Source organism: Seriola lalandi, unplaced genomic scaffold, assembly GCF_002814215.2.
Source record: "Seriola lalandi dorsalis isolate HSWRI2012SDOR001 ecotype SW California unplaced genomic scaffold, Sedor1 jcf7180002054927, whole genome shotgun sequence".
In the NCBI taxonomy this organism is placed as follows: Eukaryota; Metazoa; Chordata; class Actinopteri; order Carangiformes; family Carangidae; genus Seriola; species Seriola lalandi.
The window spans coordinates 45,520-70,078 of record NW_019525479.1 but is presented as its reverse complement, the minus strand read 5'-3'; the positions used below and the strand labels follow the sequence as shown (position 1 = coordinate 70,078).

The window sequence follows — 24,559 nt, the reverse complement described above, 5'->3', positions numbered from 1 at the left end:
TCAGAACACAGTCAGCCAATCAGAAGAGAGGCTCAGAGCCTCCTCTCTTCTGATTGGCTCACCGACCTTTTGAGAGAGGGAGGAGATGTAAAACTAAATTGAGATTGTTTTTGGTTCTTAAAACCACAAATATATCTTCTTATGGATCAACACTTCAAATATAACACAGGAAAAAATATGGGACCTTTAACTTTCTGTTGACCAACCCACTGATTAATTGTTTCATCAAGTGAAGTTTCAGGAATAAACGGCCTTCATTTGACTTCATATTGTAATTTTCTCGATCGTGTGGCGTCTCTGAACACTGGTCCTCCATCTGGAGTTTTCTTACCTTTTTGAAGTGAAAAAGTTAAGAGAATAAATTGGGAGATAAATCATTTATATTCTGAGTGGTTGTTATCTCATGTCCTTGCTCACATGTAGTAAGAAAGTGGATTACCTTCTCCCTGTTTACTGAAAGGGACAGCTGCCAACAAGTCTTGGCTGACCTTGTTTTGGGGGAATTTAATGTGCAGATTGGCCTCTGAAAGCTTCTGTGACTGATCAAAATGTTGTTTTAGATTAATTACAGGAGGCATAGCTTTAACTTTTAGCAGTAGAAAGTCCCTCCTTTCAGCTGGAGGGACAATAAGTGCTCTCTCATAGATGCTTCATTTATTTATTCTTTTCATTTTGTTCCATCCTTTTAACATGCTCGTCTTTTTTCATCTCCATGTCCTCACACTCTATCTCGTCTTAAAAGAAAGTGTTTCTCTGACAGTGGGAGTTGTCCACGCTGGTCCCTGACATTTAAACCCACAGTGTTGAAAACAGGTTTTACTTTTGTGTATTTATAGGTGTGTGTGCTGGAGCTCGACACTGTATGTGCTGTTATCGCTCTGGCCTCGGCCGAGAAACATGGCCAGTGACCTTCGTTGGAAATGTTTGTGAACATGTGTAGAAGTCGATAATAGAACAGGAAATAAAGCATCAATAAAGTCAAATATATTTTGAAAAAGTAGTTTGTTATAATGTGCGGTGCACAGAAGTGGAGCTGCAGCTAACAATTATTTTCATTATCAATTAATCATTTATATTTAAAAATTCACAGATATTCAGTTTAATGTCGTATACAAAAAAAAAACAGCAAAACCTCACATTTTAAAAGTTGACATCACAGAATATTCTGAACTGAAATGATTAACTGATTATCAAATTACTCACCACTTAATTGTCTCAGCTCTGCACAGGAAGTGCGAAGTATTGAATTATTGTGAGAAGTGACTGTTTGTTCTTATCTGAGCTGGTTCATTTGCAGCCTGTGTGGGTGTGACCTGATAGCAGAGATCACTGTTTTCATCCAGTTTATTTTCTGACTACACTCTACAACACAATGACACATAAATATTGACAGGAAGGAGGAGAGAGAGGCGCTGAATGATCTGATCTCATCAGGTCACATGAAGTCCATATGCACTCAGTCGTCTTCCTATCTGAAACGTTGAATGTGTTGGGCTCAATCCAGCAGCAGAGTGAGTTGTAACATGACATGACTATTTTGAGGTCATGTGTGGGTGTACAGCGATTAAATTTCCAACAAGACTAAAATATACAATCAATAGCCACCATGTGAAGCATATGAAGTCAGAGACACAACTTTGGTCTTCGTTGATCTTTATCACTTGTTGCACCAGGAGAAAGGGCAATTTTGTTAATTAAATCAAAAGGGTTTATCCTCTGTACAGTCCATTCAGGACACGTCAGACTCGGCTCATTCGGCTCAGCTACACGTTGCCAAACTTGGTTTCACTTTCATCTGTTCCCAGGCCACTTTGATTGGCCTGTGCTGAACCAGTCAGGTAAACTACAGTGAGAGATAACTGCCCTTACCTGAGCAGCATCTCAATATAAAGGTAGCACCATATAAAGGTGTACGATACCCAGAAAATATCAGGAAAAAATGGATCGCAGGTTCGAATAGTACAAGAAGAAACAGCCACAGCCAGATGTTCGATGAAGAACTGAGCTTGATAGTAAACGGAGCCCATCATGTTGCCATGTTGTCTTATGGAGAACCGGCACGACTTGAATTCAAGGTTTCCAGCAGCTAAATGGAAAAGGGTATAAGCTGCACAGCTGAACAACAACAACAACAACAACAACAACACAAAATGGCTCCAAAGAGACAAAAGAAGATTAAAAACAAATGCAAAAGGGCCTCAGAAAGATGCAAAACAATTCCAAGAGATAAAACAAGTAAGTCAATGAAAAAATTACCTCAGACACACAAACAACTAACAAAGATGAGAAATGAAAACATTCGAAATGCAAAATCAGACAAAATGACTTGTGCCCTCTTATGTAGTGGGGGTGGGGGCGGGGGCCTTTTACATGTCTGTGCCCAGTGGCCCATTGTCTTACAATCCGTCCGTGGTTAACCTGCTGGGCTTTAGACTGGCCTTCATAGCTGGCTGCTCATTCGTGGTGCCAACATGTTACTTTCACTTTGTCTTTTGGGACAGCTGAATGATTTCCACTAAAGTCAGGCTGGAAACGTGCAGACCTGACTGTGAACGCGCACACACAGCAGCTCACATATCACACTGGAAATTGTTATGAAGGTCAGAGCTTTATCATAGCGTTAGTTATTCTGTGAATGCAACTCCCATCAGCCATCAGTGCCAAATGGGTCACAGAGACCTTTCAGCTAGGCAGGCTTCCCCACTACAACACACACACACACACACACACACACACACACACACACACGCCCACTCTATACTGGAAAACACACACTTGCAGTTACAGTATACACTATTGAGAAACTACGGGAATCCACACACACACACACACACACCAGTGTTGGCTTTTGTTTCTGGATCATTAACGACTTCAGCTGAAGTTTGTGAGCTGTAAGAAATCTTCCCTCTGTTGCTGAAACAGATATTTTGCAATCTTCATTTCTGTTGAAGTGTTTTTGTTTTGGGCTGGAAGCCAGAGGAGGGCAAGGCGTGTGTGTGTGTGTTTGTGTGTGTGTGTGTGTGTGTGTGTGTGTGCATTTTTGCAGTACAGTTATCTGCTACAGGGCCAAATGATTGAGCAATGAAAGAGAGAAAGGAGGTTTCTGAATCTGACAGTAGTTTTAACTTTACATTTCACTGCTCATTTAGATGAACTTTGTGTGAAACAAGTCACAGAAAAGCCTGTTAACTCTGTTAACTTTAGTATCGTGCTTGACTGGTTTCACTCAATAGTTCTCAGAAACAAAGTTTAGGGTAGTTCAGCTCATTCTGTGTCGTCCTGTTCCTGCTCCTCTGGGCAACATTATTATACCCTTTTCCCACCAACGTTAGGTACAAGCGGATAAACCTGTTAATAAAAGCCGATTGACCCGTTTTCCACTGCCAGTCGAATTTGCTTTTCTGTTCGGAGAGAAACACACACATAATTTCGGGGCTGCAGCTCACTCTTTCACCCCGGAGCGCAGTGTAACCGCGGTGTTTGTGGTTCAACAGCACCGTGCTGGACAGGACACAGGTGTGTTTACAGTGTCTGTGTGATCTGAAAGACGTTACAGCACATAAAAGGGGTGAAAATTGGCGTCTTCACCCAGATGTTGTATTTACATCAATTCCAAATCGAGCAGGAGCCGATAAATAAACGATAAAGAGTCATTTGACCCAGTTGACCAGTGGAAAAGTGCCTTTAGAATGATTTTATAATAATTTTACTTGGTTTTAAAGCCTTATATTTACCCAGAACTTTCCTATATCAGTGACTGCCTTTTTTTTTGGCCTAACGTTGTTTTTAATCCTGTTAACCACTCGTGTTGCACTCGGTCAGTGCAGTAACTTCATGGTTCTCATGTGTAGAAATGTGTCTTTGGTTTCTCAGAACAAAAAAGAATATTCAAATTTAACATAATCAAACTCCACAGGAAATGTACCAGTTTCCCTCAGGTGCACTTTCAATTTGGTTGTTGAGCTGTGTCCTAGTTCCATAATATACACTACTAACTAAAGTTAATAATAATAAATAATTGCTTTTGGTATTACACAACATTTAGTAATAAGATTCATATAAAAATAGATCTTCCGAAAAATCAAAAATACATCATTTTAAAAGCAAAATAAATAAATAGAAATGTTATTCAACAACACTACAACAGGCCGGTTAGTAGAACAAAAGTATTTGAAGTACATATGTGAAGTTTGATTGGGAGTGACATGTTTGTTGTCGTTTATTTGACATCTTTCTGTGCACATATTGCATAATTACATGTTACAGAATTACATTATAGAAGAACATTAATAATTAATAACGGAGCAGTATCAAGGGCTGTAATAAAAATTATTTAACCAATTACTCAACCGTAACACTAACAGTCAGTTGCAGCGTCACTATATATACTGTTGGTTCACAGTACAGAATTGGGACATGGCTTCGGACCCTCCTGCCTCTCTCCTCCCGTCGCTCACTGTTTGTCAGTGTGTGAGTCGTGATGCTGAGAGATGAGCGAGACGACGCTCACTAAAGACCACGGCTGTATTTAATAATGTGGAGAGGCAGAGCTGTCGCAGCTCATTCACTTCTCTGTCTGTTCTCAGGACAATGTTGTTAATGTAAAGGTCTTACTCCTACAAATTAAGCACGTGTGTGCACGTGTGTGTGTGTGTGTGTGTGTGGGATGTGACCTTGGATGATGCTTTTGCAAGCACACAGTTCCTCAAACACCCGGGACAATGGTCTGTTGTGAAAAAGGGGAAAGTTGAGATGAGTTGGGTTTCACAACTGGGCTGAAGTTTTGCCAATCCGAAGGTGGCTGCAGCAAGAGTGTAGATTTTTAGGACTGTTGTGTTGTGGTTGAGACGTGTGGTTGAAGTGACACAAGTGACCCAGCTGGATGAACATGCTTGGTCGCCCTGGGACACAAAGAAAGGCTCCAGGGCGCCGTTTTTACCTGTGGATTTGCATTTTTGGAACATTTTGTCTGTGCAGGAATGGCAGTAATTTGATCATACTTTGATAAATACATAAAATAATGAATATTCACAATTAATCTAAGGCCTCTCAAAAGTAGGAGCTTAAGGCCAGAAAGTCTCATTCTCAGTGAATATCAGCTGTCGCTTTTTGAATCCATATGTGTGAACAGTGAAACATGCATAGAGAATGCTTTCTCCAGTTGCAGCCCCAGCTTCAACAACACATCTTAAAAGTTGATATTGTGCTTTAGTGGTGCATATTTTTCCAATTAGACCTTTGTGGGACTCTGGCCAGTTGCCTCCTCATAATCTATCTTTGAGCCCAGTGTTTTGTGAATTTGGGGAAAAACAGATACAGTGGTGTAAAGACTTACCCGTTATATTTTTAATAATCATGTTATATTGTTTATTTCTTTGTTTGACAAATGTTTTTTTTGTGATTAAACCTCTTTATTGCTTTTTTTGTTATACAAACACACATAGAAGATTCTCACATAAAATATAAGGTATTATATGGGCCCCATATCTTCCTGATGACATCTAGACTGTAATTAACTCTTCATTCATTGGGTGTGTATTTCAGGGAAGGCAATGAACCTGGTGACGAGCTGACGGTGACCTACAGAGAGCTGCTGCAGAGGGTCTGTCAATTTGCCAACGTGCTGAAGTCTCAGGGTAGGTCATGACCACCTGACACACACCTGGATCTGTGGGTGCATTGATCTGATACACTGATACCGACCTGATTAAATCCATACTATTGATATATCATTTACAATCTGTTTTTGTCTCCATCCCGCTCCTGTCTGACCTCGTCTATAGGCGTGAAGAAGGGCGACCGTGTGTCCATTTACATGCCCATGGTGGTCGAACTGGTGGTAGCCATGTTGGCCTGCGTCCGAATCGGAGCTGTTCACTCCATAGTGGTGAGTCAGGAGTGTGTGGTGTATTACAGGAAGTGTGTGTTTGTGAGTGACATGACGATGTTTGAGATGTTAACACCGTTTGTTCTGCTGTTTCCAGTTTGCAGGTTTTTCTTCTGAGTCTCTGTGTGAGAGGATCATGGACTCCCAGTGTTCACTGATCGTCACAGCCGGTCAGTTTCACATAAAAAAAATAAAATCCACACACATACACACACTTAATGATACCATTCTTCTTTTTAAATCAGCGTTGATGGTCCCGTAATCCAATACAGCTCTGGAAACATCTCATTAGCATTAAATTAACTAATGGGAAAAGCTGCATTTACATTGATTCTTAAGTGTTTAGAAGTTTTGTGTCTAGTGATTGTTGCAAAGAGGTAAAATCCACAGGGGTGGATGAGGAAGGTATGTCCCCCCTTTTCATACTCTCTCTGAATGTTGTTCTCTGACCATTCAGCCTTCACAGCAATTAGCAATTAGCTTAACAAGCAGCAGCAAGCAGTGCTCTGCAGACTTTTTTCTGCCTTGAGTTTTCTTTCTGTAGGTTTTTGTATGAGAATCAGGTTTCTTGACCAGTAGGTTTTCACGCATGAGGAAAGAAAGAATACAAGAATATGTGAGAAATGTGCAAGTAATCCAGACATATATTAGGTTTTGACCTAGTCTTGTTTTAGCTCTTTTGTAAAATACAGTTTCATTTTTAGTTTTATTGCTTAAACCAACAAGACCCATTCAATAGTAAGAGCCACACTGTCACACTGAGTAACACAGCAGGTTAATATAACACCGGCTTTATCATTTAAATAACCCATAATTCTGTTTTTATTGTTATTTGAAGAACCAATGACTAAGCAGGAAGAGGGTCAGTGTCTTGCATGAAGGCACCTCGGCAGAACTAGTGGCTCTCAGTAGACGCAGCTCAGCTGTTACAGGGCGCTCACGGCGTCTCAGTGAGTCGAGCTCAGTGGTTGAAACAAGCAACCGAAGGAGCTGCAGGCTGAGATGAGGTGCTGAGTTGTGACCAGTAATCAAAGTCTTATTATCTGGATTAGAGTCTGGGGATATAAACCTGTTAATCCACTGGGTTAATGGCCTGTGGTTGGAACCCACACACACACATTTTTCTCATTCATAGAAGTCCTGTAAGCGGATCATAGAGTCTTTAGCTCAGGGTCTTTTTATCCTAACAGACAGAGCACTCAGAGTTTTATTACCTTGTAAAAAAGTATGAATACAGAAAATGTCTGCTGGATCTCATTCAGTTTTACTACTGTAGATAAAGTTTTGTAAAACTATCTCTCAGGAGTTGAGGCGCGGCTGTAAACTGGAGCTTCACATCCACAGACTTGATAGCCATGAATAATAACTTTTGTTCTGTAGAAATTTAACTGACACTCTTAGGCGAGCTGAAGAGGTAAGAAGTGTGAGCTTCCTTCATCACTGATATTTTACACTAACGCTGATTCAAATGACAAAGTGAAGGGAGTCGCTCTAAGTGATGAAGCTACGGAGAGTTTTACAGCTGGAAGAAGTCACTGTCCATCACCTGCTCTGCAGCAACCAGCAGACAGACAGTCAGACAGCAGCTGGGGAACATAGTGGAGCATTTAGCAGCTAAAGAGCCAGATATTTCCCTCAGGAGCTGGTGGAGACCAAACACACACATTAAGGTATATTAATCTGTCTCTGATGCCTCAGACAGACAGAAATTTACCTCTTGCTCATTTGAGCAAAGGGCAGAGATGCTTTTGCACAATTGTCCACCCAGTTTGTGAGAGAGGTTGAGATTGAACTCTGATTATTGCCTTGTTTTTAAAAAAAATTAAACCTATAAAGGAGGGATGCAACATGGCTGGAAGTAACTGTAAGGACAGACATAGATTGTTAAAGAATAGGCCCATTTTAACTCAATCACATGACAAATGGACATGAAGCGATATCTTTATAGCACAACTACACTGTCTAAGATGGGGGACAAAATCCGCAGTCTTCATGCTCTTCATAAATGGACCCTGAGGTTCAGCTGGAGCTAATATGAAGCTTAGGGATTTCTCCAGCGTCAGTACGAACCGGTGGAATGATCACAGCGACCAGTGACTTTAAACATATCTGTGGCATCATGTGAAGGTTGTTTTAAGACTGATGTATAAAAAAAACACATAACACTTAATTTAAGATGAAAATGTTTTATAAAAGAATCACTTTCATTAATGGTTAGCCTGCTAGCCATGCTACGTCCTGCATTATTATTTCTCAGACCTTCTGTTGACGACTGCAGCTTAAATTTAGCTTCTTTACTTTCGCCCTCTGTCTCTCTTAGTCTGTTTCTTTGTTCATCTGTTTTTATCTCTCACTCGTTCAGACGGTTTCTATCGAGGAGATAAGCTGATCAACCTGAAGCTCTTAGCTGACGAAGCACTGCAGAAATGCAGGGACAAGTAAGCTGTACACACACACACACACACACACACACACACACACACACACACACACACACAAAGTTTATACATACAGCAGCAGAAATGCAGGGTCACACACAGACACTTCACCATCAGTGAACCAAGTTACCATTACCACAAAGTTTTAACCCAAATTTGGTTTTATAATTTACTTCAGCAACAGTTCCCCTAGAGAGCTGAGTCTAAAAATAAGGTTACAGCAAGAATATGTATCAACACTAAATGTATGATTAACAATATGTTAAATATGATATTAATCAGAAGAAAACATGTTTAGTTGAGCTTTAGTTTTTACATAAACAACCAGATAATAGAAAAAAAAGAGACTAGAGAGGAGAGGTCGGGAAAGCACAAAGTTTATCTGAGTTTATAGATAGAACAAAGAAATTATACCAAACTAATAAATACAACATGCTTTCAAGAAATGCAAAGACAATAAGAAACACACAAAATGAAGTGAAAAAGAAGAGTTCAAAGGGCAAATCATCTGAAATATAGAGAAAATAATTATATGTAATCAACAACTAATTAAACATCACAAGTGAAATGTTTTGGTTTTATTACAAACAAACAAATTTAGTTTTATTTCACTAATGAAACATTACGATTTCACTGTCTTAATGTTGATGAGGCGTGAACAGTGCGACCTCTTTGAACTCACTGCAATAAACTCTCCACACATGGATCTGTGCATGACGGACCACTTCGGTTCCCTCCTGCAAAACAGGTAAACATGTCTGGATCCAGATAGATCCTTCAAACTTGGCAGCATTCTGGTGCATCTCCTCACTTCAGTAATACTTCTTTAAACTGAATAGTTAACTACTTGAAAAAATGCCATTGCAGAGCTCTAGAAACCAGAGACCAGAGAGAAACCTGCAGATTGTGATCACCACCACGTCTCTTGTCTGTGCAGGGGTTTCCCGGTCGAGAAGTGTATAATGCTGAAGCACTTGTCCAAAGGAGCAGAAGAGACTTCTCTGGGCTCTCAGTCTCCTCCAGCCAAACGACCATGTCCCGATCTGCAGGTAAACCACAAACAACAAACCCAAACTGGGACGTTTTACCCCAGTCCAGGCCCAGGGGGGAGGGAGGGGGGTAACTGCAGCCTGTTGTTAAAACATTAGTTTAACCTGTCATCCATCAAAGTCCCATCATAGTCTATCCTCTATTCGTTAAGTTAATTTAAGTTCACATTTTCCCCAAGGAAACATCATCGCTTTGCTCCTCGCATGTTTGTCAGGTGAAACACGAGGGGGTCAGTTTTACCAGCGTGTGAACGACGCTGATTAATCTGAAGCAGTTTTCGAGAGACAAACTATCACACCGGTGGTTTGGGTCTGTTCATGGGATTTATTGACAAGAAGACAAATATACAGTAAAATCAGGATTCTCCGTGCAATATAATTGTACGGGTTAGTGTAGAAGTAGATGCCTCTGACTTCAGGCTGAGATTCTTCCTGACTCTTCCTCAGCTGTTTGTTTGATTTGTTTTCAAACTCAGAAACACTTTGGATCTTTTTCTGTGAAACTGGCCCCGTACAATCAACATTTTTTTTTTCTTACATAATCAATCTCCTAAAACTTCTCTCTCAGCTTGATTTGACATTGTGCATCCTGTTTTTTTTTTTTTGTTTTTTTTTGTGTTCTTCAGTTAAAATAACCCCTCTCCCTCCTTAACTTCTCCTTCCTCCTCCTCCTCCTCTTCCTCCTTTCTCCCCTCCGGTCCAGCAGGAGAAACAGACAGGGAGAGTAAAGAAAACACGCCCTGTTCCGCAGGTATTTTCATTCCCTCCTCCCTCCACTAAACCCCCCATAACACCTTTGTTTTGCCTTTTTTAAAGGGGGATTTCACCCACGAGCAGAATTTACATTTTACTGCTGTGAACACGGTAAAAAGGATAAACTTTAATCCAAACTGAAGTTAATTGTGTTAGAGGGATCAATTTTGCTGTGTTTATTGCTGATTTATTGTTTTTACCGAGGAACAGTAGATTTTTATTCCTGTGATTATTGACGGTTCAAATGACACTTTTGAACATGAAAACTTATTTTCCCTAATTTAGAAACATATTAACTTAAATTTAATAGTGGGCATATTGTCTATTAGAGTATCTGCTGACATTAAAATCAGCTGTTGAAAATTAAACGGACACAATTAAATTAACTCACTAAGGAATGAAATTATATTTTAAATTGGCTGATTTGTGAGATTTTGTGCTACAATCTGCAATAGAATCATAATTAAGAGCTGAATAAATAGATATAAAATACAGAGACAGCATTAGAAATGTGAGAGTGTCCGAACTCACGGGAATAAAATGTAAATTCTGTGTGAGCGTGGAGTTGCATTAACACTGTTTTCTCTTTTTGTATCTGTTGTGAACACACGTTCTGTTTTGTCGTACACCTTCGGCCACACATTGTCGGCAGAGTTGAGCGTCTGTAGCTTTTGCACGCGGCCCTAAACGTGCGGCTGCCTCTGAAGTGTGTTGTGTTTTTCTGTCGCTAACATAACAGCTGTAACATTTCTCTCTTTCACTGACAGACCACAAGTCAGAAAGAATCAGGGCTCTGTTGCTGTGGTTTAAATAAATACAGATTTAAAAACTTTCTGAAGACCCCAGTTCTCTGCAGACAGGACTGGAGTTGGTATTTTGGGTTAGGGTTAGCGGTTGGTTAGTAGGTGCTAATTACCTGCTAAAAATTAGATTATTATTGTAAATTTTATGTCAGTACAACAGGATAACATGACTGTTTCCCTATAAAAACTTTGACACTGTGGATAAAAACTCAATCTGAGGTGTTTCATAAACGTCTTCTCACTCTCCTGCATCAAACTATAAGCTGACTCTACAAGAGAGGAGGAGGAAAAATATATGATATGTTAAATTAAGAGCATGAATTAACTGTCATAACATTTAAAGACTTAAAAATACAATATTTTAAATTTTTCCTGTGTTTTATTTGAAGTGTTGATCCATGAGAAAATATGTTTGTGGTTTTAAGAACCAAAAACCAGCTCAATGTAGTTTTACATCTCCTCTCTCATGTTTCTCCCTGGAGCTCTAGTAACAAAAGGTCAGTTAGCCAATCAGAAGAGACAGTCTGAGCCTCTCTTCTGATTGGCTGACTGTTTTCTGAGTGATCTAATAAAAAATATAACAGAGTTCAGGTAAACACGCAGAGAAACTCAATCCTGCAAGATTGGATGGTGGGTCCAGGTGGGTGGGTCTTGGGGCGTGGCTTAGAGACTGCTTTGTTGTGACATCATAAAGTTACAGAAGTCCTGACGGCTCGTTTTAAGGCTCAGTTTCTGAATACAGGCTGTGTGCGTTTCTCTGTCGACTGAGCTATTTGATACTTTCACAGTATTAATATAGAACCTAGACCTGCTTTATAATCAAAGAAGACATGGACATCTACCTTTATACTATATGGGACCTTTAAACTCAGATTACTGTCCACATGGATTCATTCAGACAATAATAAAATACTCCTGAGGATAAAGGGAATTTATATGATTCAATATTATTATTTCATTTATTTTTTATTTATCATTTCAACTTAAAGTAGAATCGTATTGTAATGAATTGATCATATCGTGGTATTGTTTTTTGTATATTTTATATTTTATTTTTATACATTATTGTAGGTTAAATGTAATTAAAATCTAACAAGACAAATACTGAAATTTGTCCTTGATAGTATATATATTATTCAATAACAGCACTTTCAGCTCATCTTTTAAAAACTGTATGTTTTACTCAGATGCAGTTTCAAACAGACCCTGACTCCTTCTCAGTGACATGGTTGTACATTAATAAAGACTTTGTCTCACGGACCAGAGACAGAGCCCTGTGTTTTCTCTTCTCAGCGTTGCTTCATATCTTATCTGGTTGAAACTACGTCTTGGTGTCGGTGTAGTAGTCCTCCGTCCTTTTCCCCCTTTAACAGCTTCAAACTGTTATGATTTTCTCTCCTTGTGCACAATAAGGTTCAGCTCATAAAGATTCAAATTACCCCAAACAAAGAAAATCACAGTAGCTTTATATGCTCAGTTATTTAGAAAAATCCGAACATGCCAACAGGAATCATGTTGGTCGTGATTGAAAACACAAGGCTCTGTCGGTATGATGTCATCTTTAAGGTGACGTTCGCTGGTCACATCTGTATGAATTCCTCTTTAAGAGAGCAACATTAAAGCAGATGTTTCTGTGTGAAAGATGCTGGGTGGACATCAGACCTGGGTCAGTTTACTGTTTGAACGGAGCTCACTTGCTTTTCTCAGACCGGCTGATTGATTGTTTCTGGCACATAAAGGCAAACGCAGGCAAACTGGACCACTCTAAGTAATTGGAAGGGGAGACTATGGAGCCAATTTCACTCTGCGCCACAGAAAAAGAGTCACTGAAGCAGTGTCCCTGTCGGTGTTAAATTATGGCGATGTGATTTATAGGAATGCAGTTCCTTCTATCCTCAAACCCCTAGATTCAAAAATGGATAGTCATATAAGTTATCCACATTTTAGAAACAAGATTTTACACCCTCCAAAACAGAACGCAATTTTTTTTAATGTGGTTTTATACCCTGATCTGTGTCTCACCACAGTTTTATCACAGAGCTCTACAGAGAGTTCCTCTGACTTCCTGGTTTTTGTCCTGACAGGTGTGAATTGTGTGAACTTATATACACAAGTGTGTGTCTTTGTAAACTCTGTTCAATTAATTTAATTACACTGCACATGTAAAGATCCAACTAGGGACAAGAGTTGAAAATTAGCAAGAGCTATAATTTCTCTGTGAAAAAAAATCAATGTCATGCTTTGCATTGGAATTAGGTCAACTTACATCGTCCTTATTAAATGAATAAATAAACTAAATAATCAATTCAGTTTGACACAGCTGGACTCCAGTCAAGTTCTAGACTCATCTCAAGGATAATTAAAGAAAACAGGAAGCAGCTGACCACAGCAAAGAGTCTGAGTACCTCTGTAAATGAGAGATCCATCTACAACACAACAAAGTCCTGAAGCCACCACTTATTCTCTCTCTCTCTCTCACACACACACACACACACACACACACACACACACACACACACACACACACACACACACACGGACACAATAGTTCCCATTTTCTCACGGGAATATAAAGTTAAGCAGATTTGTAGTTTGTTTCAGTCTAAGTTTAGATCAGATGGTGAGTGACCCAGCTCTGATTGACACACACAGAATAAGTTACAACACATTTCAGGGTTGTAACTTTTCCTCCAGCTCTTTTCCGCTTTATTCACTGTAACTCTACGGCCTTCACTCGGTTTTCTGTCTGCACTCTCTCCCGGTTAGTTAACGAGGCATGTTGTTTGTTAAACTCACTTTCTTTCACCTGTTTGTTTTGTGTGTTAGATTGTAGAGACATTCGTTAGTATGAATGTTGCGTGTCTGATTGTCAGGGATTTTATTGAAAACTCTGCATGTTCACTCGTCCTATGTGTTTGTGTCTATGTGTTTGCTCATGTCCATGTTTGTGTCTCTGTTGTGTTTGTGTGTGTGTTTTTTTTTTATTTCACACCAGGTCCCGTGGAACCCCAAGGTGGATTTGTGTTGGCACAGTCTGGTGCGGGAAGCTTCAGACGAGTGTGAGCCAGAGTGGTGCGAGTCTGAGGATCCGATCTTCATCCTCTACACGAGCGGCTCGACCGGCAAACCGAAGGTAGAGCGAACACACACATAGACACAAAGATTAAATTTCAGTCAGGGTTTCTGCACGGTTAATGTATCTGAATGGAAAATGTCTGCATCATCTGTCGTGTAAATATAATCGAAATCACAATTTCCGAGTGCAATGTCCAAATCACAGGAGCTGCATTTTTCTTTTTTGATAAAGGTAAAATGCGTCACGACAGACCATAAATGAAGCGTTGTGGTGCAACAGACGCCTCAGGCTATAAATCATAAACTCCAGACGTAAAGGAGCACGTTTGTTTGGTACACCCACCCTGAGTGTGCTGTCGCCAAGTGCTGCTTATTGATTTCTCTCTATAATAATGTATGGTCTTGACCTTACCTTGTGAAGTGCCTTTAGATAATGTTTGTCGTAGCGAACTCTGTCGACATAACATCATCGTTTTCTTTTTTTTTTCCATTGACAATGCAAAAATGATCATTCAACTGAAATCGTGACTCGTATCATATATGTCATGTTTGGCTGCCAAACTACTTTTTTATGTTGTCAAAAATCTAAATTGCTGGCAAAATATAAGAAGTAGTTGCTTCCGGAGCTTGAACACCACACTGACTTCAGAAAAGTCAAACATTTCACTTGTGGGTGTTGTATGACTTTGCTGGTTCGCACTCTGGTTACATTTTTTGTCAAGGCAGTCAGGTGTTATGTCATGAAATATAGTTTTAATCTTTTTGCCTTTTTACATTTTTTAACTGGGGATTATGACATGAATTGAACAACTACCTACATGAACATTTACACCCCCCCCCCCCCCCCCCCCCCTCGTCCTCTCCTCTCGTCTGCAGGGAGTCCTTCACACGGTCAGCGGCTACATGCTCTACACCGCCACCACCTTCAAACTGGTGTTTGACCACCAGCCCGATGACGTCTACTGGTGCACGGCAGACATCGGCTGGATCACCGGACACTCCTACATCACTTATGGCCCCCTGGCTAACGGGGCCACCAGTGTTCTGGTGAGGGACTGTGGGATTAGTCAACTTCCTGTTTTTATGAACTTCAACCAAACTTGGCTGATGGTCGCTCTATTGTGACTGTGACCGATAAACTCCTCAGCAGCATGAAGTTTGGTAGAAGAATTTTAATTAGCATGAATAACAAAGGAAATTTGACATTGACACTGTTTCAGTTTTTGTTATATATTACATGTGAGGAATCGCTAATATTAAATTATGACGATGAAATTGGTTTAATATTAGTATTTAATATCAAAATAATAATATAATAATTGTAAAATTTTACAAAATTTATGTCAAATTTGGAACAAAAAACAATCAAAGACTGAAAAGTCTGTGACGCACTGGAATTTAGATTTCAGGTGAAAATGGCTGATCTGCTTTTTTTCTTTTTTTCCACCAAAATCTGTTTAAAAAAAAAAAAAAAAAAAAATCTGTTTTTCTTTTTGTGTTTGTTTTAATCAGAGCTGAAACAAATATTTGGTTTATTGATTGGTCAGCTGACAGAAAATGAACTGGCAATAATTCTCATTAATGAATTGTTTTAATTTAGCTTTAGCAGTGTGTGTATTTGCTCATTTTAAAGTGTGTGTGTGTGTGTGTGTGTGTGTGTGTGTGTGTGTGTGTGTGTGTGTGTGTGTGTTTTAGTTTGAGGGCCTGCCTACCTACCCAGACGTGAGCCGCATGTGGGAGATTGTGGACAAATATCATGTGACCAAGTTCTACACGGCTCCGACCGCCATCCGACTGCTGATGAAGTACGGCAGCGAGCCGGTGCAGAAGTGAGTCCTGTCTCTTTGTCTCTTTGTAGCGATCCTGTTCATGTACTTGTGTATTTGTGTTTCCAACAAATTATAAATTAGTGTTTAAAAAAGGTTGTTCTTTATTTTTGGTGTCAGCTAATATTAGTTATAATTCATGTTTTCTGAGATAAGATATATAAGATATGGATCCACAACACAGACTCATACCTGGGACTTTAACCCGTTTTTGTCATTTATTTAATCATCAGCATTTAAAATATTATTGATTTCTTTAATTCACTCCTCTAATAATAAAAAAATATTTTCTAGCTCAGACTAATGTAAAAACACTTTTGGTCATTTAACAGGAGTGAGATGCTCTCAAACAAATTATTTACTCCCAGCTTCACCTTATTGGTCCGTACAAGGAGACACTGTTACTCACAAACTTAATTTTACCCCTCCCCTCCCCTCACCTGCCTGTCGCTCTGTCTCTGTCTACAGGTACAAGCGAGAGTCTCTGAAGGTTTTGGGGACGGTGGGGGAGCCCATCAACCCTGAGGCCTGGCAGTGGTACTACACCGTGGTGGGAGAGAGGAGGTGTCCCATTGTCGACACCTTCTGGCAGACAGAGACTGTGAGTTATGATCATTACACAGTCCACTGAGGAGCTTCCTGTGGTCTTAACACTGATGTCTGTGAATTCTTATAAGACAAGAGTTAATCTTTTGATGAGATTGAATAATGTTTATCCTCCAGTGGCCGTTTTTTTTTTAGCTACATCACTCAGAGGCAGTGATAACAGACTGTGGGCTGTGATTCCCCCTGGTGGAGAGACAGTGTACTCACACCGTGTGTCTTTCAGGGTGGACATGTGTTAACTCCTCTACCTGCAGCCACGCCCATGAAACCTGGATCTGCTGTGAGTAAATAACAAAACACACATGATATTTATTTAGAGCTACTTAGAGTGCAATTCAATAAATGAATGAGCTTAAATGGCTGACTTGAATAATATAGGACAGTTAGTACATGATTCTCTTTGGGGTGGGGGGGGTGTATTTTATTGAAGTGTGTTTTTATTGTTCCTGCTCTTTTTCTCTACAAGTGGAGCAAACTTTAAGGTTATGTAGAAGTATTAAAGTTTTAAAGGTGCCCTGTTTTTTCTTGCTATGATTGTAATTTATACTTTAGTAGTGAAAGAAAAAGTTGAAAGATTTTTTTAGTGGCTTTAAATGTTCTTTTGACTTTTGATTTGATTTTAATTCTTACACAACAGCAGCGGCAGCAGCAGCACGTTGAGTTGATTTAACTTTATTACAAATGTTTTTAGCTAAAATAGACAAAGTACCACTGATGTAAATGATGCCAAGAGAGTTTGTAATTCAACCGATGAATATTCTAAACATTAGAAATGAAAGAAATACACGAACCATAATAAATAATTATGAAGAAAACCAACTAAAAACACAATGTACCTTAAAGTGCTGGAGGTTTACAAACAGTTAAATATCCTGAGGAAATTTCCCTCCATGAGACTCTGTTGGAAACCTAATCTCAGTGCCTTAATAAAGAAATAATTATCTCTGTCCTCCAGACGTTCCCGTTCTTTGGAGTGGTGCCGGCCATCCTCAACGAGTCCGGAGAGGAGCTGGAGGGGCCGAGTGAAGGATACCTGGTCAGGATCACCGTTTATCGCGACTTGTGTTTTAACTCAAACACCTCTCTGTGCATCTTTGACCTGGTCCTCGTGTCTCTGCCTCTGTCCTCAAACAGGTGTTTAAACAGCCGTGGCCCGGTGTGATGAGAACCGTGTACGGAAACCACCAGAGGTTCGAGACCACCTACTTCAAGAAGTTTCCTGGATACTACGTCACAGGAGACGGTGAGAGCGGAGGACAGGACGTTTCAGAATCTAGTAACACAGAGATACTGCACACTGATGAGGACAGATGTTAATTCACATTGTTTATTATTTAAAGGTCCCATATGAAAGTAGATGTTCATGTGTACTTTGGTTATAAAGCAGGTCCAGGTTCTATATTAATAATGTGAAAGTATCAAAGCCTCAGTCCACAGAGAAATGCACACAGCCTGTATTCAGACACTGAGCCTTAAAACGAGCCGTCAGAACTTCTGTAACTTTATGTTGTCACAACAAATCGGTCAGTGCTCTCAGCCACGCCGAGTGTTTACCTGAAGTCATGCTCTCTTCTGATTGGCTCACTGATCTGTTGTTATTAGAGCTCCAGAGAGAAGTCTGAGAGAGGAGATGTAAAACTACATTGAGATGGTTTTTGGTTCTTAGAACCACAATTATATCTTCTTATGGATTAACACTTCAAATAAAGCAGGAGACGTTTTAAAACCTCCAAGGGGCATGAAGGATTCTAGTTTTAAAAGGTGCATCCTTCCTTAAACGAGTTCTGCTGAGGTTTACTGTCACATGAGAGTCTGGAAGCTTTAACTGTAGAACTTCACAACTGAACATCATGAAATGATAATTTCTTCTTGTCGGTAGGGAAATTCTTCCAGCCTTCCTGTACAGACGATGAGTGACTGATGAGTTAGTGATAAAGTATTAGGTACAGGATTTAGCTGCTGAGGTCAGGACGGTAGAGAATGTCTCCGTTATCAAGTTAAAGCTGACTGAAGAAGTGTTTTTGGTTTTAAAGGGACAGACAGTCTTTAATTCTACACAGGAACTACTGTATGTTTGATTTTTACTGTATCTGAAATGACAGTATAAAGTCCTGAGTATTTATACGACTCAGCAAAAGAGATGTGAGTAGTATTTAAGGTTCTTTATGGGGGATGGTAAACGTCATGTGTGGAGGAGAACTTGCATCTAAAAACCGACTTGCATTTCAGTCACTTTTTGTTCTTTCACTCGCTTACCCGCTCACCCGTCGGGTGTCATGGCAGTGTCTTCTTGCTGAAAATACTTTTGAATCTTGATGAGGTTTTTATCATCCAGGTTGCCGCAGAGACAAGGACGGCTACTACTGGATCACAGGGAGGATAGACGACATGCTGAATGTCTCGGGTAAGACTGCTCAGCTGTGCTCAGACGCTGTAACAGGACACAGAGTTTTTAGTTTTGAATTCAGCAGATGACTGTCGGTAGTCGATCATAATAAAATGAATCTCTATAATGTGGGGAAACATTCTCCACAATGACATGTAAGCATCTGTTCTTCTCGCTCTCTCTTCCCTCCAGGTCACTTGCTGAGTACAGCGGAGGTGGAGTCGGCTCTGGCTGAGCATGAGGCTGTCGCCGAGGCTGCTGTGGTGGGAAGACCACATCCCGTCAAAGGAGAAAGCCTCTACTGCTTCGTAACTCTCACCGACGGAGTGACGTACAACCGCACGCTGGAGGCCGAGCTCAAAAAACAAGGTGGGTAAACGCAGCTCTTAGGGTCTCATCCAGCGTCACCTGAGAAGTTTCAGAACGGGCTTTTAGATCATCATGGGACACTACAAGTATCTGCTCAACCCCCGATACCAGATTTAAACAACCAACCAAACCTTAATCCCACTGCACAGATGTAAAATATATTATTCAAATATGCAAAGAAAAATGTTTCAAGCAGTTTTTGCTGATGTGTTTGTTGTTGTGTCTGAGATGCATAATGTGTGTAATGAAACCTGGTTTTCAGTGACAATGTGCGGTGGAGGTCAGAGTCTCATATGGTTTGTGTTTGGTGTTAACAGTAAGGGAGAAGATCGGGGCCATCGCTACACCGGACTTCATCCAGAACGCTCCAGGACTCCCCAAAACCCGATCTGGTAAATTTACAGAAAATTCAAATGTTTGATGGAGGAGGGAGAATAAATGCAGGTTTTCATTTTACTTGTCAGGTGAGTCTTTCAGGAGAACAAGATTAGATTGACAGAGAAAAACAAAAGAGCCAAACCTGCCTGACTCACAGCACTGACAAAGTTATTAAAGTTGCAATTAATCCTAGTTTCATTTTTGTTTTAAAGGGTCAGTTCAGCCAAGTTACAATTCTTCACAAAAAATAGAAAGGGAAATAGGAGATATAAGATATGTAGATAGGAAATAAGATATCTAACAAAAAAGGTTAAAAAAAACCCTATAATAAGTATCAGCCATTTTACAAGAAAGGTCTGAAATCGATTTCCTCATTAAGACCTGGATACACCAAAGCCTCAAATTTAAAAATCCAATAAGTTTCTCTCTGAAGTAATTTATTGAGACGATCACCTCCTCTGATGGGACAAGCTTGATACGCTCCACTTTCAAAACGCTGTCGTTGCTGTTATGACAAATACGGAAGTGGCGTGCCATGTAGGGTAATTCAACCATTCAACGACAAAGCAGCCTCTTTGAATGCTTTTTGTTAACTTGTGGAGACAGGAGAAAACACGATGGTAAGTGGCTCCTTAAAACTCTTAAAATTAGCTTTCACTCTCTTCCTTCCTTGATTTTTGTTTGGTTGTTTGTTTGTTTGTGTTTGTTTTTTAATCACTCCCATGTTTTCCTCATCTCCTCCGACCTCCACTGTCTCTCTCTCTCTCTCTGCAGGTAAGATCATGCGACGGGTGCTCCGCAAAATCGCCTGTAACGAACGGGACCTGGGCGACATCTCCACGCTGGCCGACTCCTCGGTCGTGGAGCAGCTCTTCCACAACAGATGCTGCACAAGTGTGTGACGGCCTCCAGGATCCCCGCAGGGAGGCTCCGGCCGCAGCCGCACACCGGCGGCCACAAACCCGACCAGGGAAGATGAAAAAGAAGAAGAAGAAGAAGAGGAGGAGAAATTCCACAAACTTGGTCTTGTCCAGCAAACAACCTCTAGCCTCCCGATGAGGATCTGAATCCTGTATTTAAAGTGACGTCACTGCTTTTATACTGAAAGAATCATCTGCAGCAGGAAGTGACTCAACAATCTGTCTGGTTAGTTTTACATCTCTGGGTCAATAAGGACATCAGTCTGCAGGAATAAACGTTTTCCAGAAGTCGACATAGTTGCTGCTGTTAATAAAACAATGCCATTGTGTGTGTGTGTGTGTGTGTGTGTGTGTGTGTGTGTGTTAGTGTGTGTGTGTGTGTTAGTGTGTGTGTGTGTGTGTGTGTGTGTGTGTGTGAGAGTTGGAAGCTAGAGGTTTGTTTTTGGATAAGACCGTCCTGCTGTGGAAGAGGTGGAACTGGGTAACACTTCATCTGGTTTTTATCCTAGTGTTTTAGCCAATTATACACAGCAATATCCAACATGTAAGTGCTCAGTAAAAGTCTAGATGCAGTACCTGTACAGTTCAGTGGTTTCCCTGTGGTTAAAGGACGGGTTTCTACACTGGAATAAGGCTCATGTGAAGTGCTACCTGTAGTTAATAAAACGTCACCTCCCCTCGCTCGATGCCATAGTACTGTTATGTACACTGATGATTAGCTAAATTTGAGAATGCTCAACATTTCTACTAGTTTTAATTTCGATTGTAATTTTTTTAAAAGGTATGTAGATTTGATTTGTTTTTGTTTTTTTTTTCGCTTTTGTTTTCGACTGATTTTTGACGTAGGTTTTGTTGAGTATTTCTGTTTGTGTGGCTGCGCGCTTGTATGTTCCTTTCCTTTTTTTCTTTTTTTAGTTGCAGGCTCTTCTTGTTTCTTGTCAGCCTGGTGAAAACAGGGAAAGTGTGTTCAGCTTCATGTGGCCCGGACACCAAGCGCTCAGCTCCAGACGCAAAAGCTCCAAACCAACTGCAGGTCTGATGTTAAAAAAGGAAAATAATGTGATTGTGTATTTCCCAATAGCTCAGAAAAAGCTGTTTCTCAGCCAGAATAAACACTGAAAGGGAAGTCTGTATCATGATATGAGCACTATCGTGAAAATAATAAATGTTGAGTCCTTTTAAATCAAAGATAAAGCTCAGTAAAGAATAAGACATCGTTGGTAAAGCTCCTCTTCACTGAAGAATTTCGATTCATCTTTAAGGATAAAACTGGTGTTATCATCATTTTATTATCGTCTCTCAAAATATTTTATGTAAAAACACAACCAACAATCTTTCAGTTCATCTCCTTACTCCAACCAGCTGCTCACTGTAGTTTTCAAACAAACAGCAGGAAATTGTGACTTTGTTGGGGACTATTTTCATTGATTTTTAGTTTAATAAATGCAGTTGTGTAATGTGAAGAGCTGAAATGATTATAATCAATCAACTCAATAACTGATTAAAAGTTTCAGTCATTTTTCACTTCTTTGGTCTTTTGGTTGAACAAAACAAGAAATTTGAAGATGTCACATTAAGCTCAGGGAAATTTTTTGGATCAATTTATCAATAATAACCTGTTGATTAATTGATGATGACAATAATACTTAGTTGCAGCCCTAAAAATGTCTTCTGTGGGTCTGGCAGAGCTTCGATTTTACTCGGGTGTCTTGGCTCAGGATTGGTGTCAACAAATTTATATCAGAAAAAATGCTTTGTGCATTTACTCAAGTACAGTTTTTTCAGAGTACTAGTACTTTAGTAGAGTATTTCTGTGTTAAGCTAATCTCTACAAGTCTGAGACAACTTTTCCCATCAGACTTTTGGACCCCCTTGTGATTATTTTTCAGATTAAAATTTTACTTGCAAAACACGTGACTAGTGTTTCAAATACGTCACACCTTATTATAGATTAAAGCACCAAACTGTATATGAAATAATTCAAATTAGCTGGACCATCTTCACAATCGAGTGCTGCCCGTGATCCAGAGAAATAATATCACAATAATGAGAATGAGTACTTCTACTTTTGATACTTTTCTGCTTGTAGTACTCTTGTGCATTCACTTAAGTAAAATTTTGAGTGAAATAGTATTTTTCATAGTCTGGTTTTGTCACTTTGTACGTAAGTAAATGATGTAAATTCTTCCTCCACCACATTGAGTTTGAAAGACGTAAAGACGTAGGTATTTACCAGGCAGCGTCTGATGAAAGACTCGACTTGTTCCATCATGGGAAGTGTAGGATCAGGCACTTTTGACCCATTTTAAAAACTAACTCTCAGGATATCTTGGCCTCTGCTACATCAATTTTGACCTCTGATCGTTTTCAGTTTGTCTCTCGCAAGTGCGACAGCTGTACAGAAGAATACTAAATGACTGGACAACACTTTTAATCCACATCTGATATTGTAGAATATCACCAGACTTATCCTTAAATAGAGCAAATGTCTTGTTTTGCTCTTATATTCCAACTCTTTGAATATTAATGATGATTTTTCAAACAAAAATCTGTATCTCTGACTTCAAGATTCTGCCTGTGATGAGAGGCTGAACCAACGCGCTGTTCACAACATGAAAATTCAGTGGGAGCCGGCTAAACATCTGGACTCTGAGCTGATTTGGGGCTTGAAAGGTTTCTAGTCTTAGTTTCCTTTGTTTAACATCTGTGATTGTGATTTGAGCAAAGCAGGACTTCATTTAGACTCATCATTATGTTATTTTATTTTTTTATCTTTTTTGCTGTTTGTGTCTCATTGTGCCAACCTAAGTAACAGTGGAGCTGGATGTATAAAGCTAATAATTGTATCTAATGTTAAAAGAAAGTGCATCTGCTTATTTGATTCAGAAGCGTCTGTATAATAACTCGGGTAAAGGAAAGAGAATTTTGCTGTTTGTTTTTTTTTTTTTTTTTTTTCCTCTGTTCATGCTCAGTTTTGTGTTTTCATTTCCCTGTTTGTATCAAAGTGTATGCAATGACAGTAAATGGACATGACTACTGCCTCTCATCCCGTCTCTGGCTGTTCCTTTAAAAACTCTTGGATTCAGGAGGATGTGATCTATTTTTGGAGAAAGAATATTTTTCCTGAAGGTTCCTGAAGGATCAAAATCACATCTCTAAACCTCATGTTGGCTGTTGACAACAGATAAGTTTCAATATTTTAATGTATATTAATATTTTTGCTGTCTATATTGTGTAGTTTTGGGATTTTTATCCCTGTATGACTGGGTTTGATGGGAAACATAATCTTTATTTATCCACTGCTTTGTGTTGTTGTTGAAAAGGGGGATGACCTTCACGATGTCAGGGTGAGGGTCACATCTCTATTGTGAAAATTTAACATATCACATTATATTTCAACTTAAAAAGATACTCGGGGCCAATGTATTCCTATGTGTCACGTATGGTTTTGACACATTTTTGTACCTTACCCAAATAAGGCAAAGCTGTAGTCTTGACCTATATGTGTGAAAACTTTATTGGTTACCTAACCTGGTCATTGTCACATGTTCTTACCTTTCCACTAGGTGGCTCCAACTGGACACAGGACCGATCCCGATGTCCCCCCTAAGGCTTGAGCCCTGAACACTCGCAGACTTAATTGACGTCACCTGGTAAGTGAATGAGTGTGAGAGGCTGGGGGCGCTCAGATGGTGTAAAGAGGAATAGGACAGCTCTTTGAGACGTATTATTTTATCTTGACAATGCCAAAACAAGTTGCACGCAATTGTAAATTTAAAAAAAAAAAAATGTTTATGTCCTTCGTTTGCTCCCTGTTTGTAAACGAAAAAAAATGTTGGATATGGTCAGATGACAGTTTATATGGAATTCATCAGCACGGGACGAATGACTACACACAGTTCTCTGAATCACCAGTGTGTTTATATTTACATGTAAACTTCTTTTTTTCTTATAATGTTAACATTTCGGTTTGTTCCTTTCATGCTTGTTTTTGAACCATTCTTCTATTTTATTTCTTTTTTTTTTTTAATTTTATGGCAGTTGTTTACAATTGTTTTTAATGACCTAT

General features: G+C 39.6%; 1 protein-coding gene across 3 annotated transcripts in view; it reads left to right on the top strand.

Annotated features, from left to right (window-relative positions):
• acss2 (acyl-CoA synthetase short chain family member 2) overlaps positions 1 to 23,536 on the top strand; it is a 30,452-nt gene extending 6,916 nt beyond the window's left edge. Inside the window, exons 3-19 of one of the 3 annotated variants that reach the window (XM_087170058.1) lie at positions 5,545 to 5,636; positions 5,784 to 5,887; positions 5,985 to 6,057; positions 8,250 to 8,325; positions 9,263 to 9,374; positions 10,081 to 10,125; positions 13,926 to 14,063; positions 14,882 to 15,052; positions 15,701 to 15,834; positions 16,300 to 16,432; positions 16,661 to 16,717; positions 17,393 to 17,473; positions 17,572 to 17,680; positions 18,773 to 18,841; positions 19,016 to 19,192; positions 19,510 to 19,584; positions 20,345 to 23,536. In XM_087170058.1, coding sequence (XP_087026184.1) covers positions 5,545 to 5,636; positions 5,784 to 5,887; positions 5,985 to 6,057; positions 8,250 to 8,325; positions 9,263 to 9,374; positions 10,081 to 10,125; positions 13,926 to 14,063; positions 14,882 to 15,052; positions 15,701 to 15,834; positions 16,300 to 16,432; positions 16,661 to 16,717; positions 17,393 to 17,473; positions 17,572 to 17,680; positions 18,773 to 18,841; positions 19,016 to 19,192; positions 19,510 to 19,584; positions 20,345 to 20,472 — 1,774 coding nt within the window. In that variant the 3' untranslated portion in view covers positions 20,473 to 23,536. Of the gene's footprint in view, positions 1 to 5,544; positions 5,637 to 5,783; positions 5,888 to 5,984; positions 6,058 to 8,249; positions 8,326 to 9,262; positions 9,375 to 10,077; positions 10,126 to 13,925; positions 14,064 to 14,881; positions 15,053 to 15,700; positions 15,835 to 16,299; positions 16,433 to 16,660; positions 16,718 to 17,392; positions 17,474 to 17,571; positions 17,681 to 18,772; positions 18,842 to 19,015; positions 19,193 to 19,509; positions 19,585 to 20,344 lie in introns of all 3 variants that reach the window. The other 2 variants (XM_023392967.2, XM_023392968.2) reach the window with 2 other exon arrangements.
• The last annotated feature ends 1,023 nt before the right edge of the window (positions 23,537 to 24,559 follow it).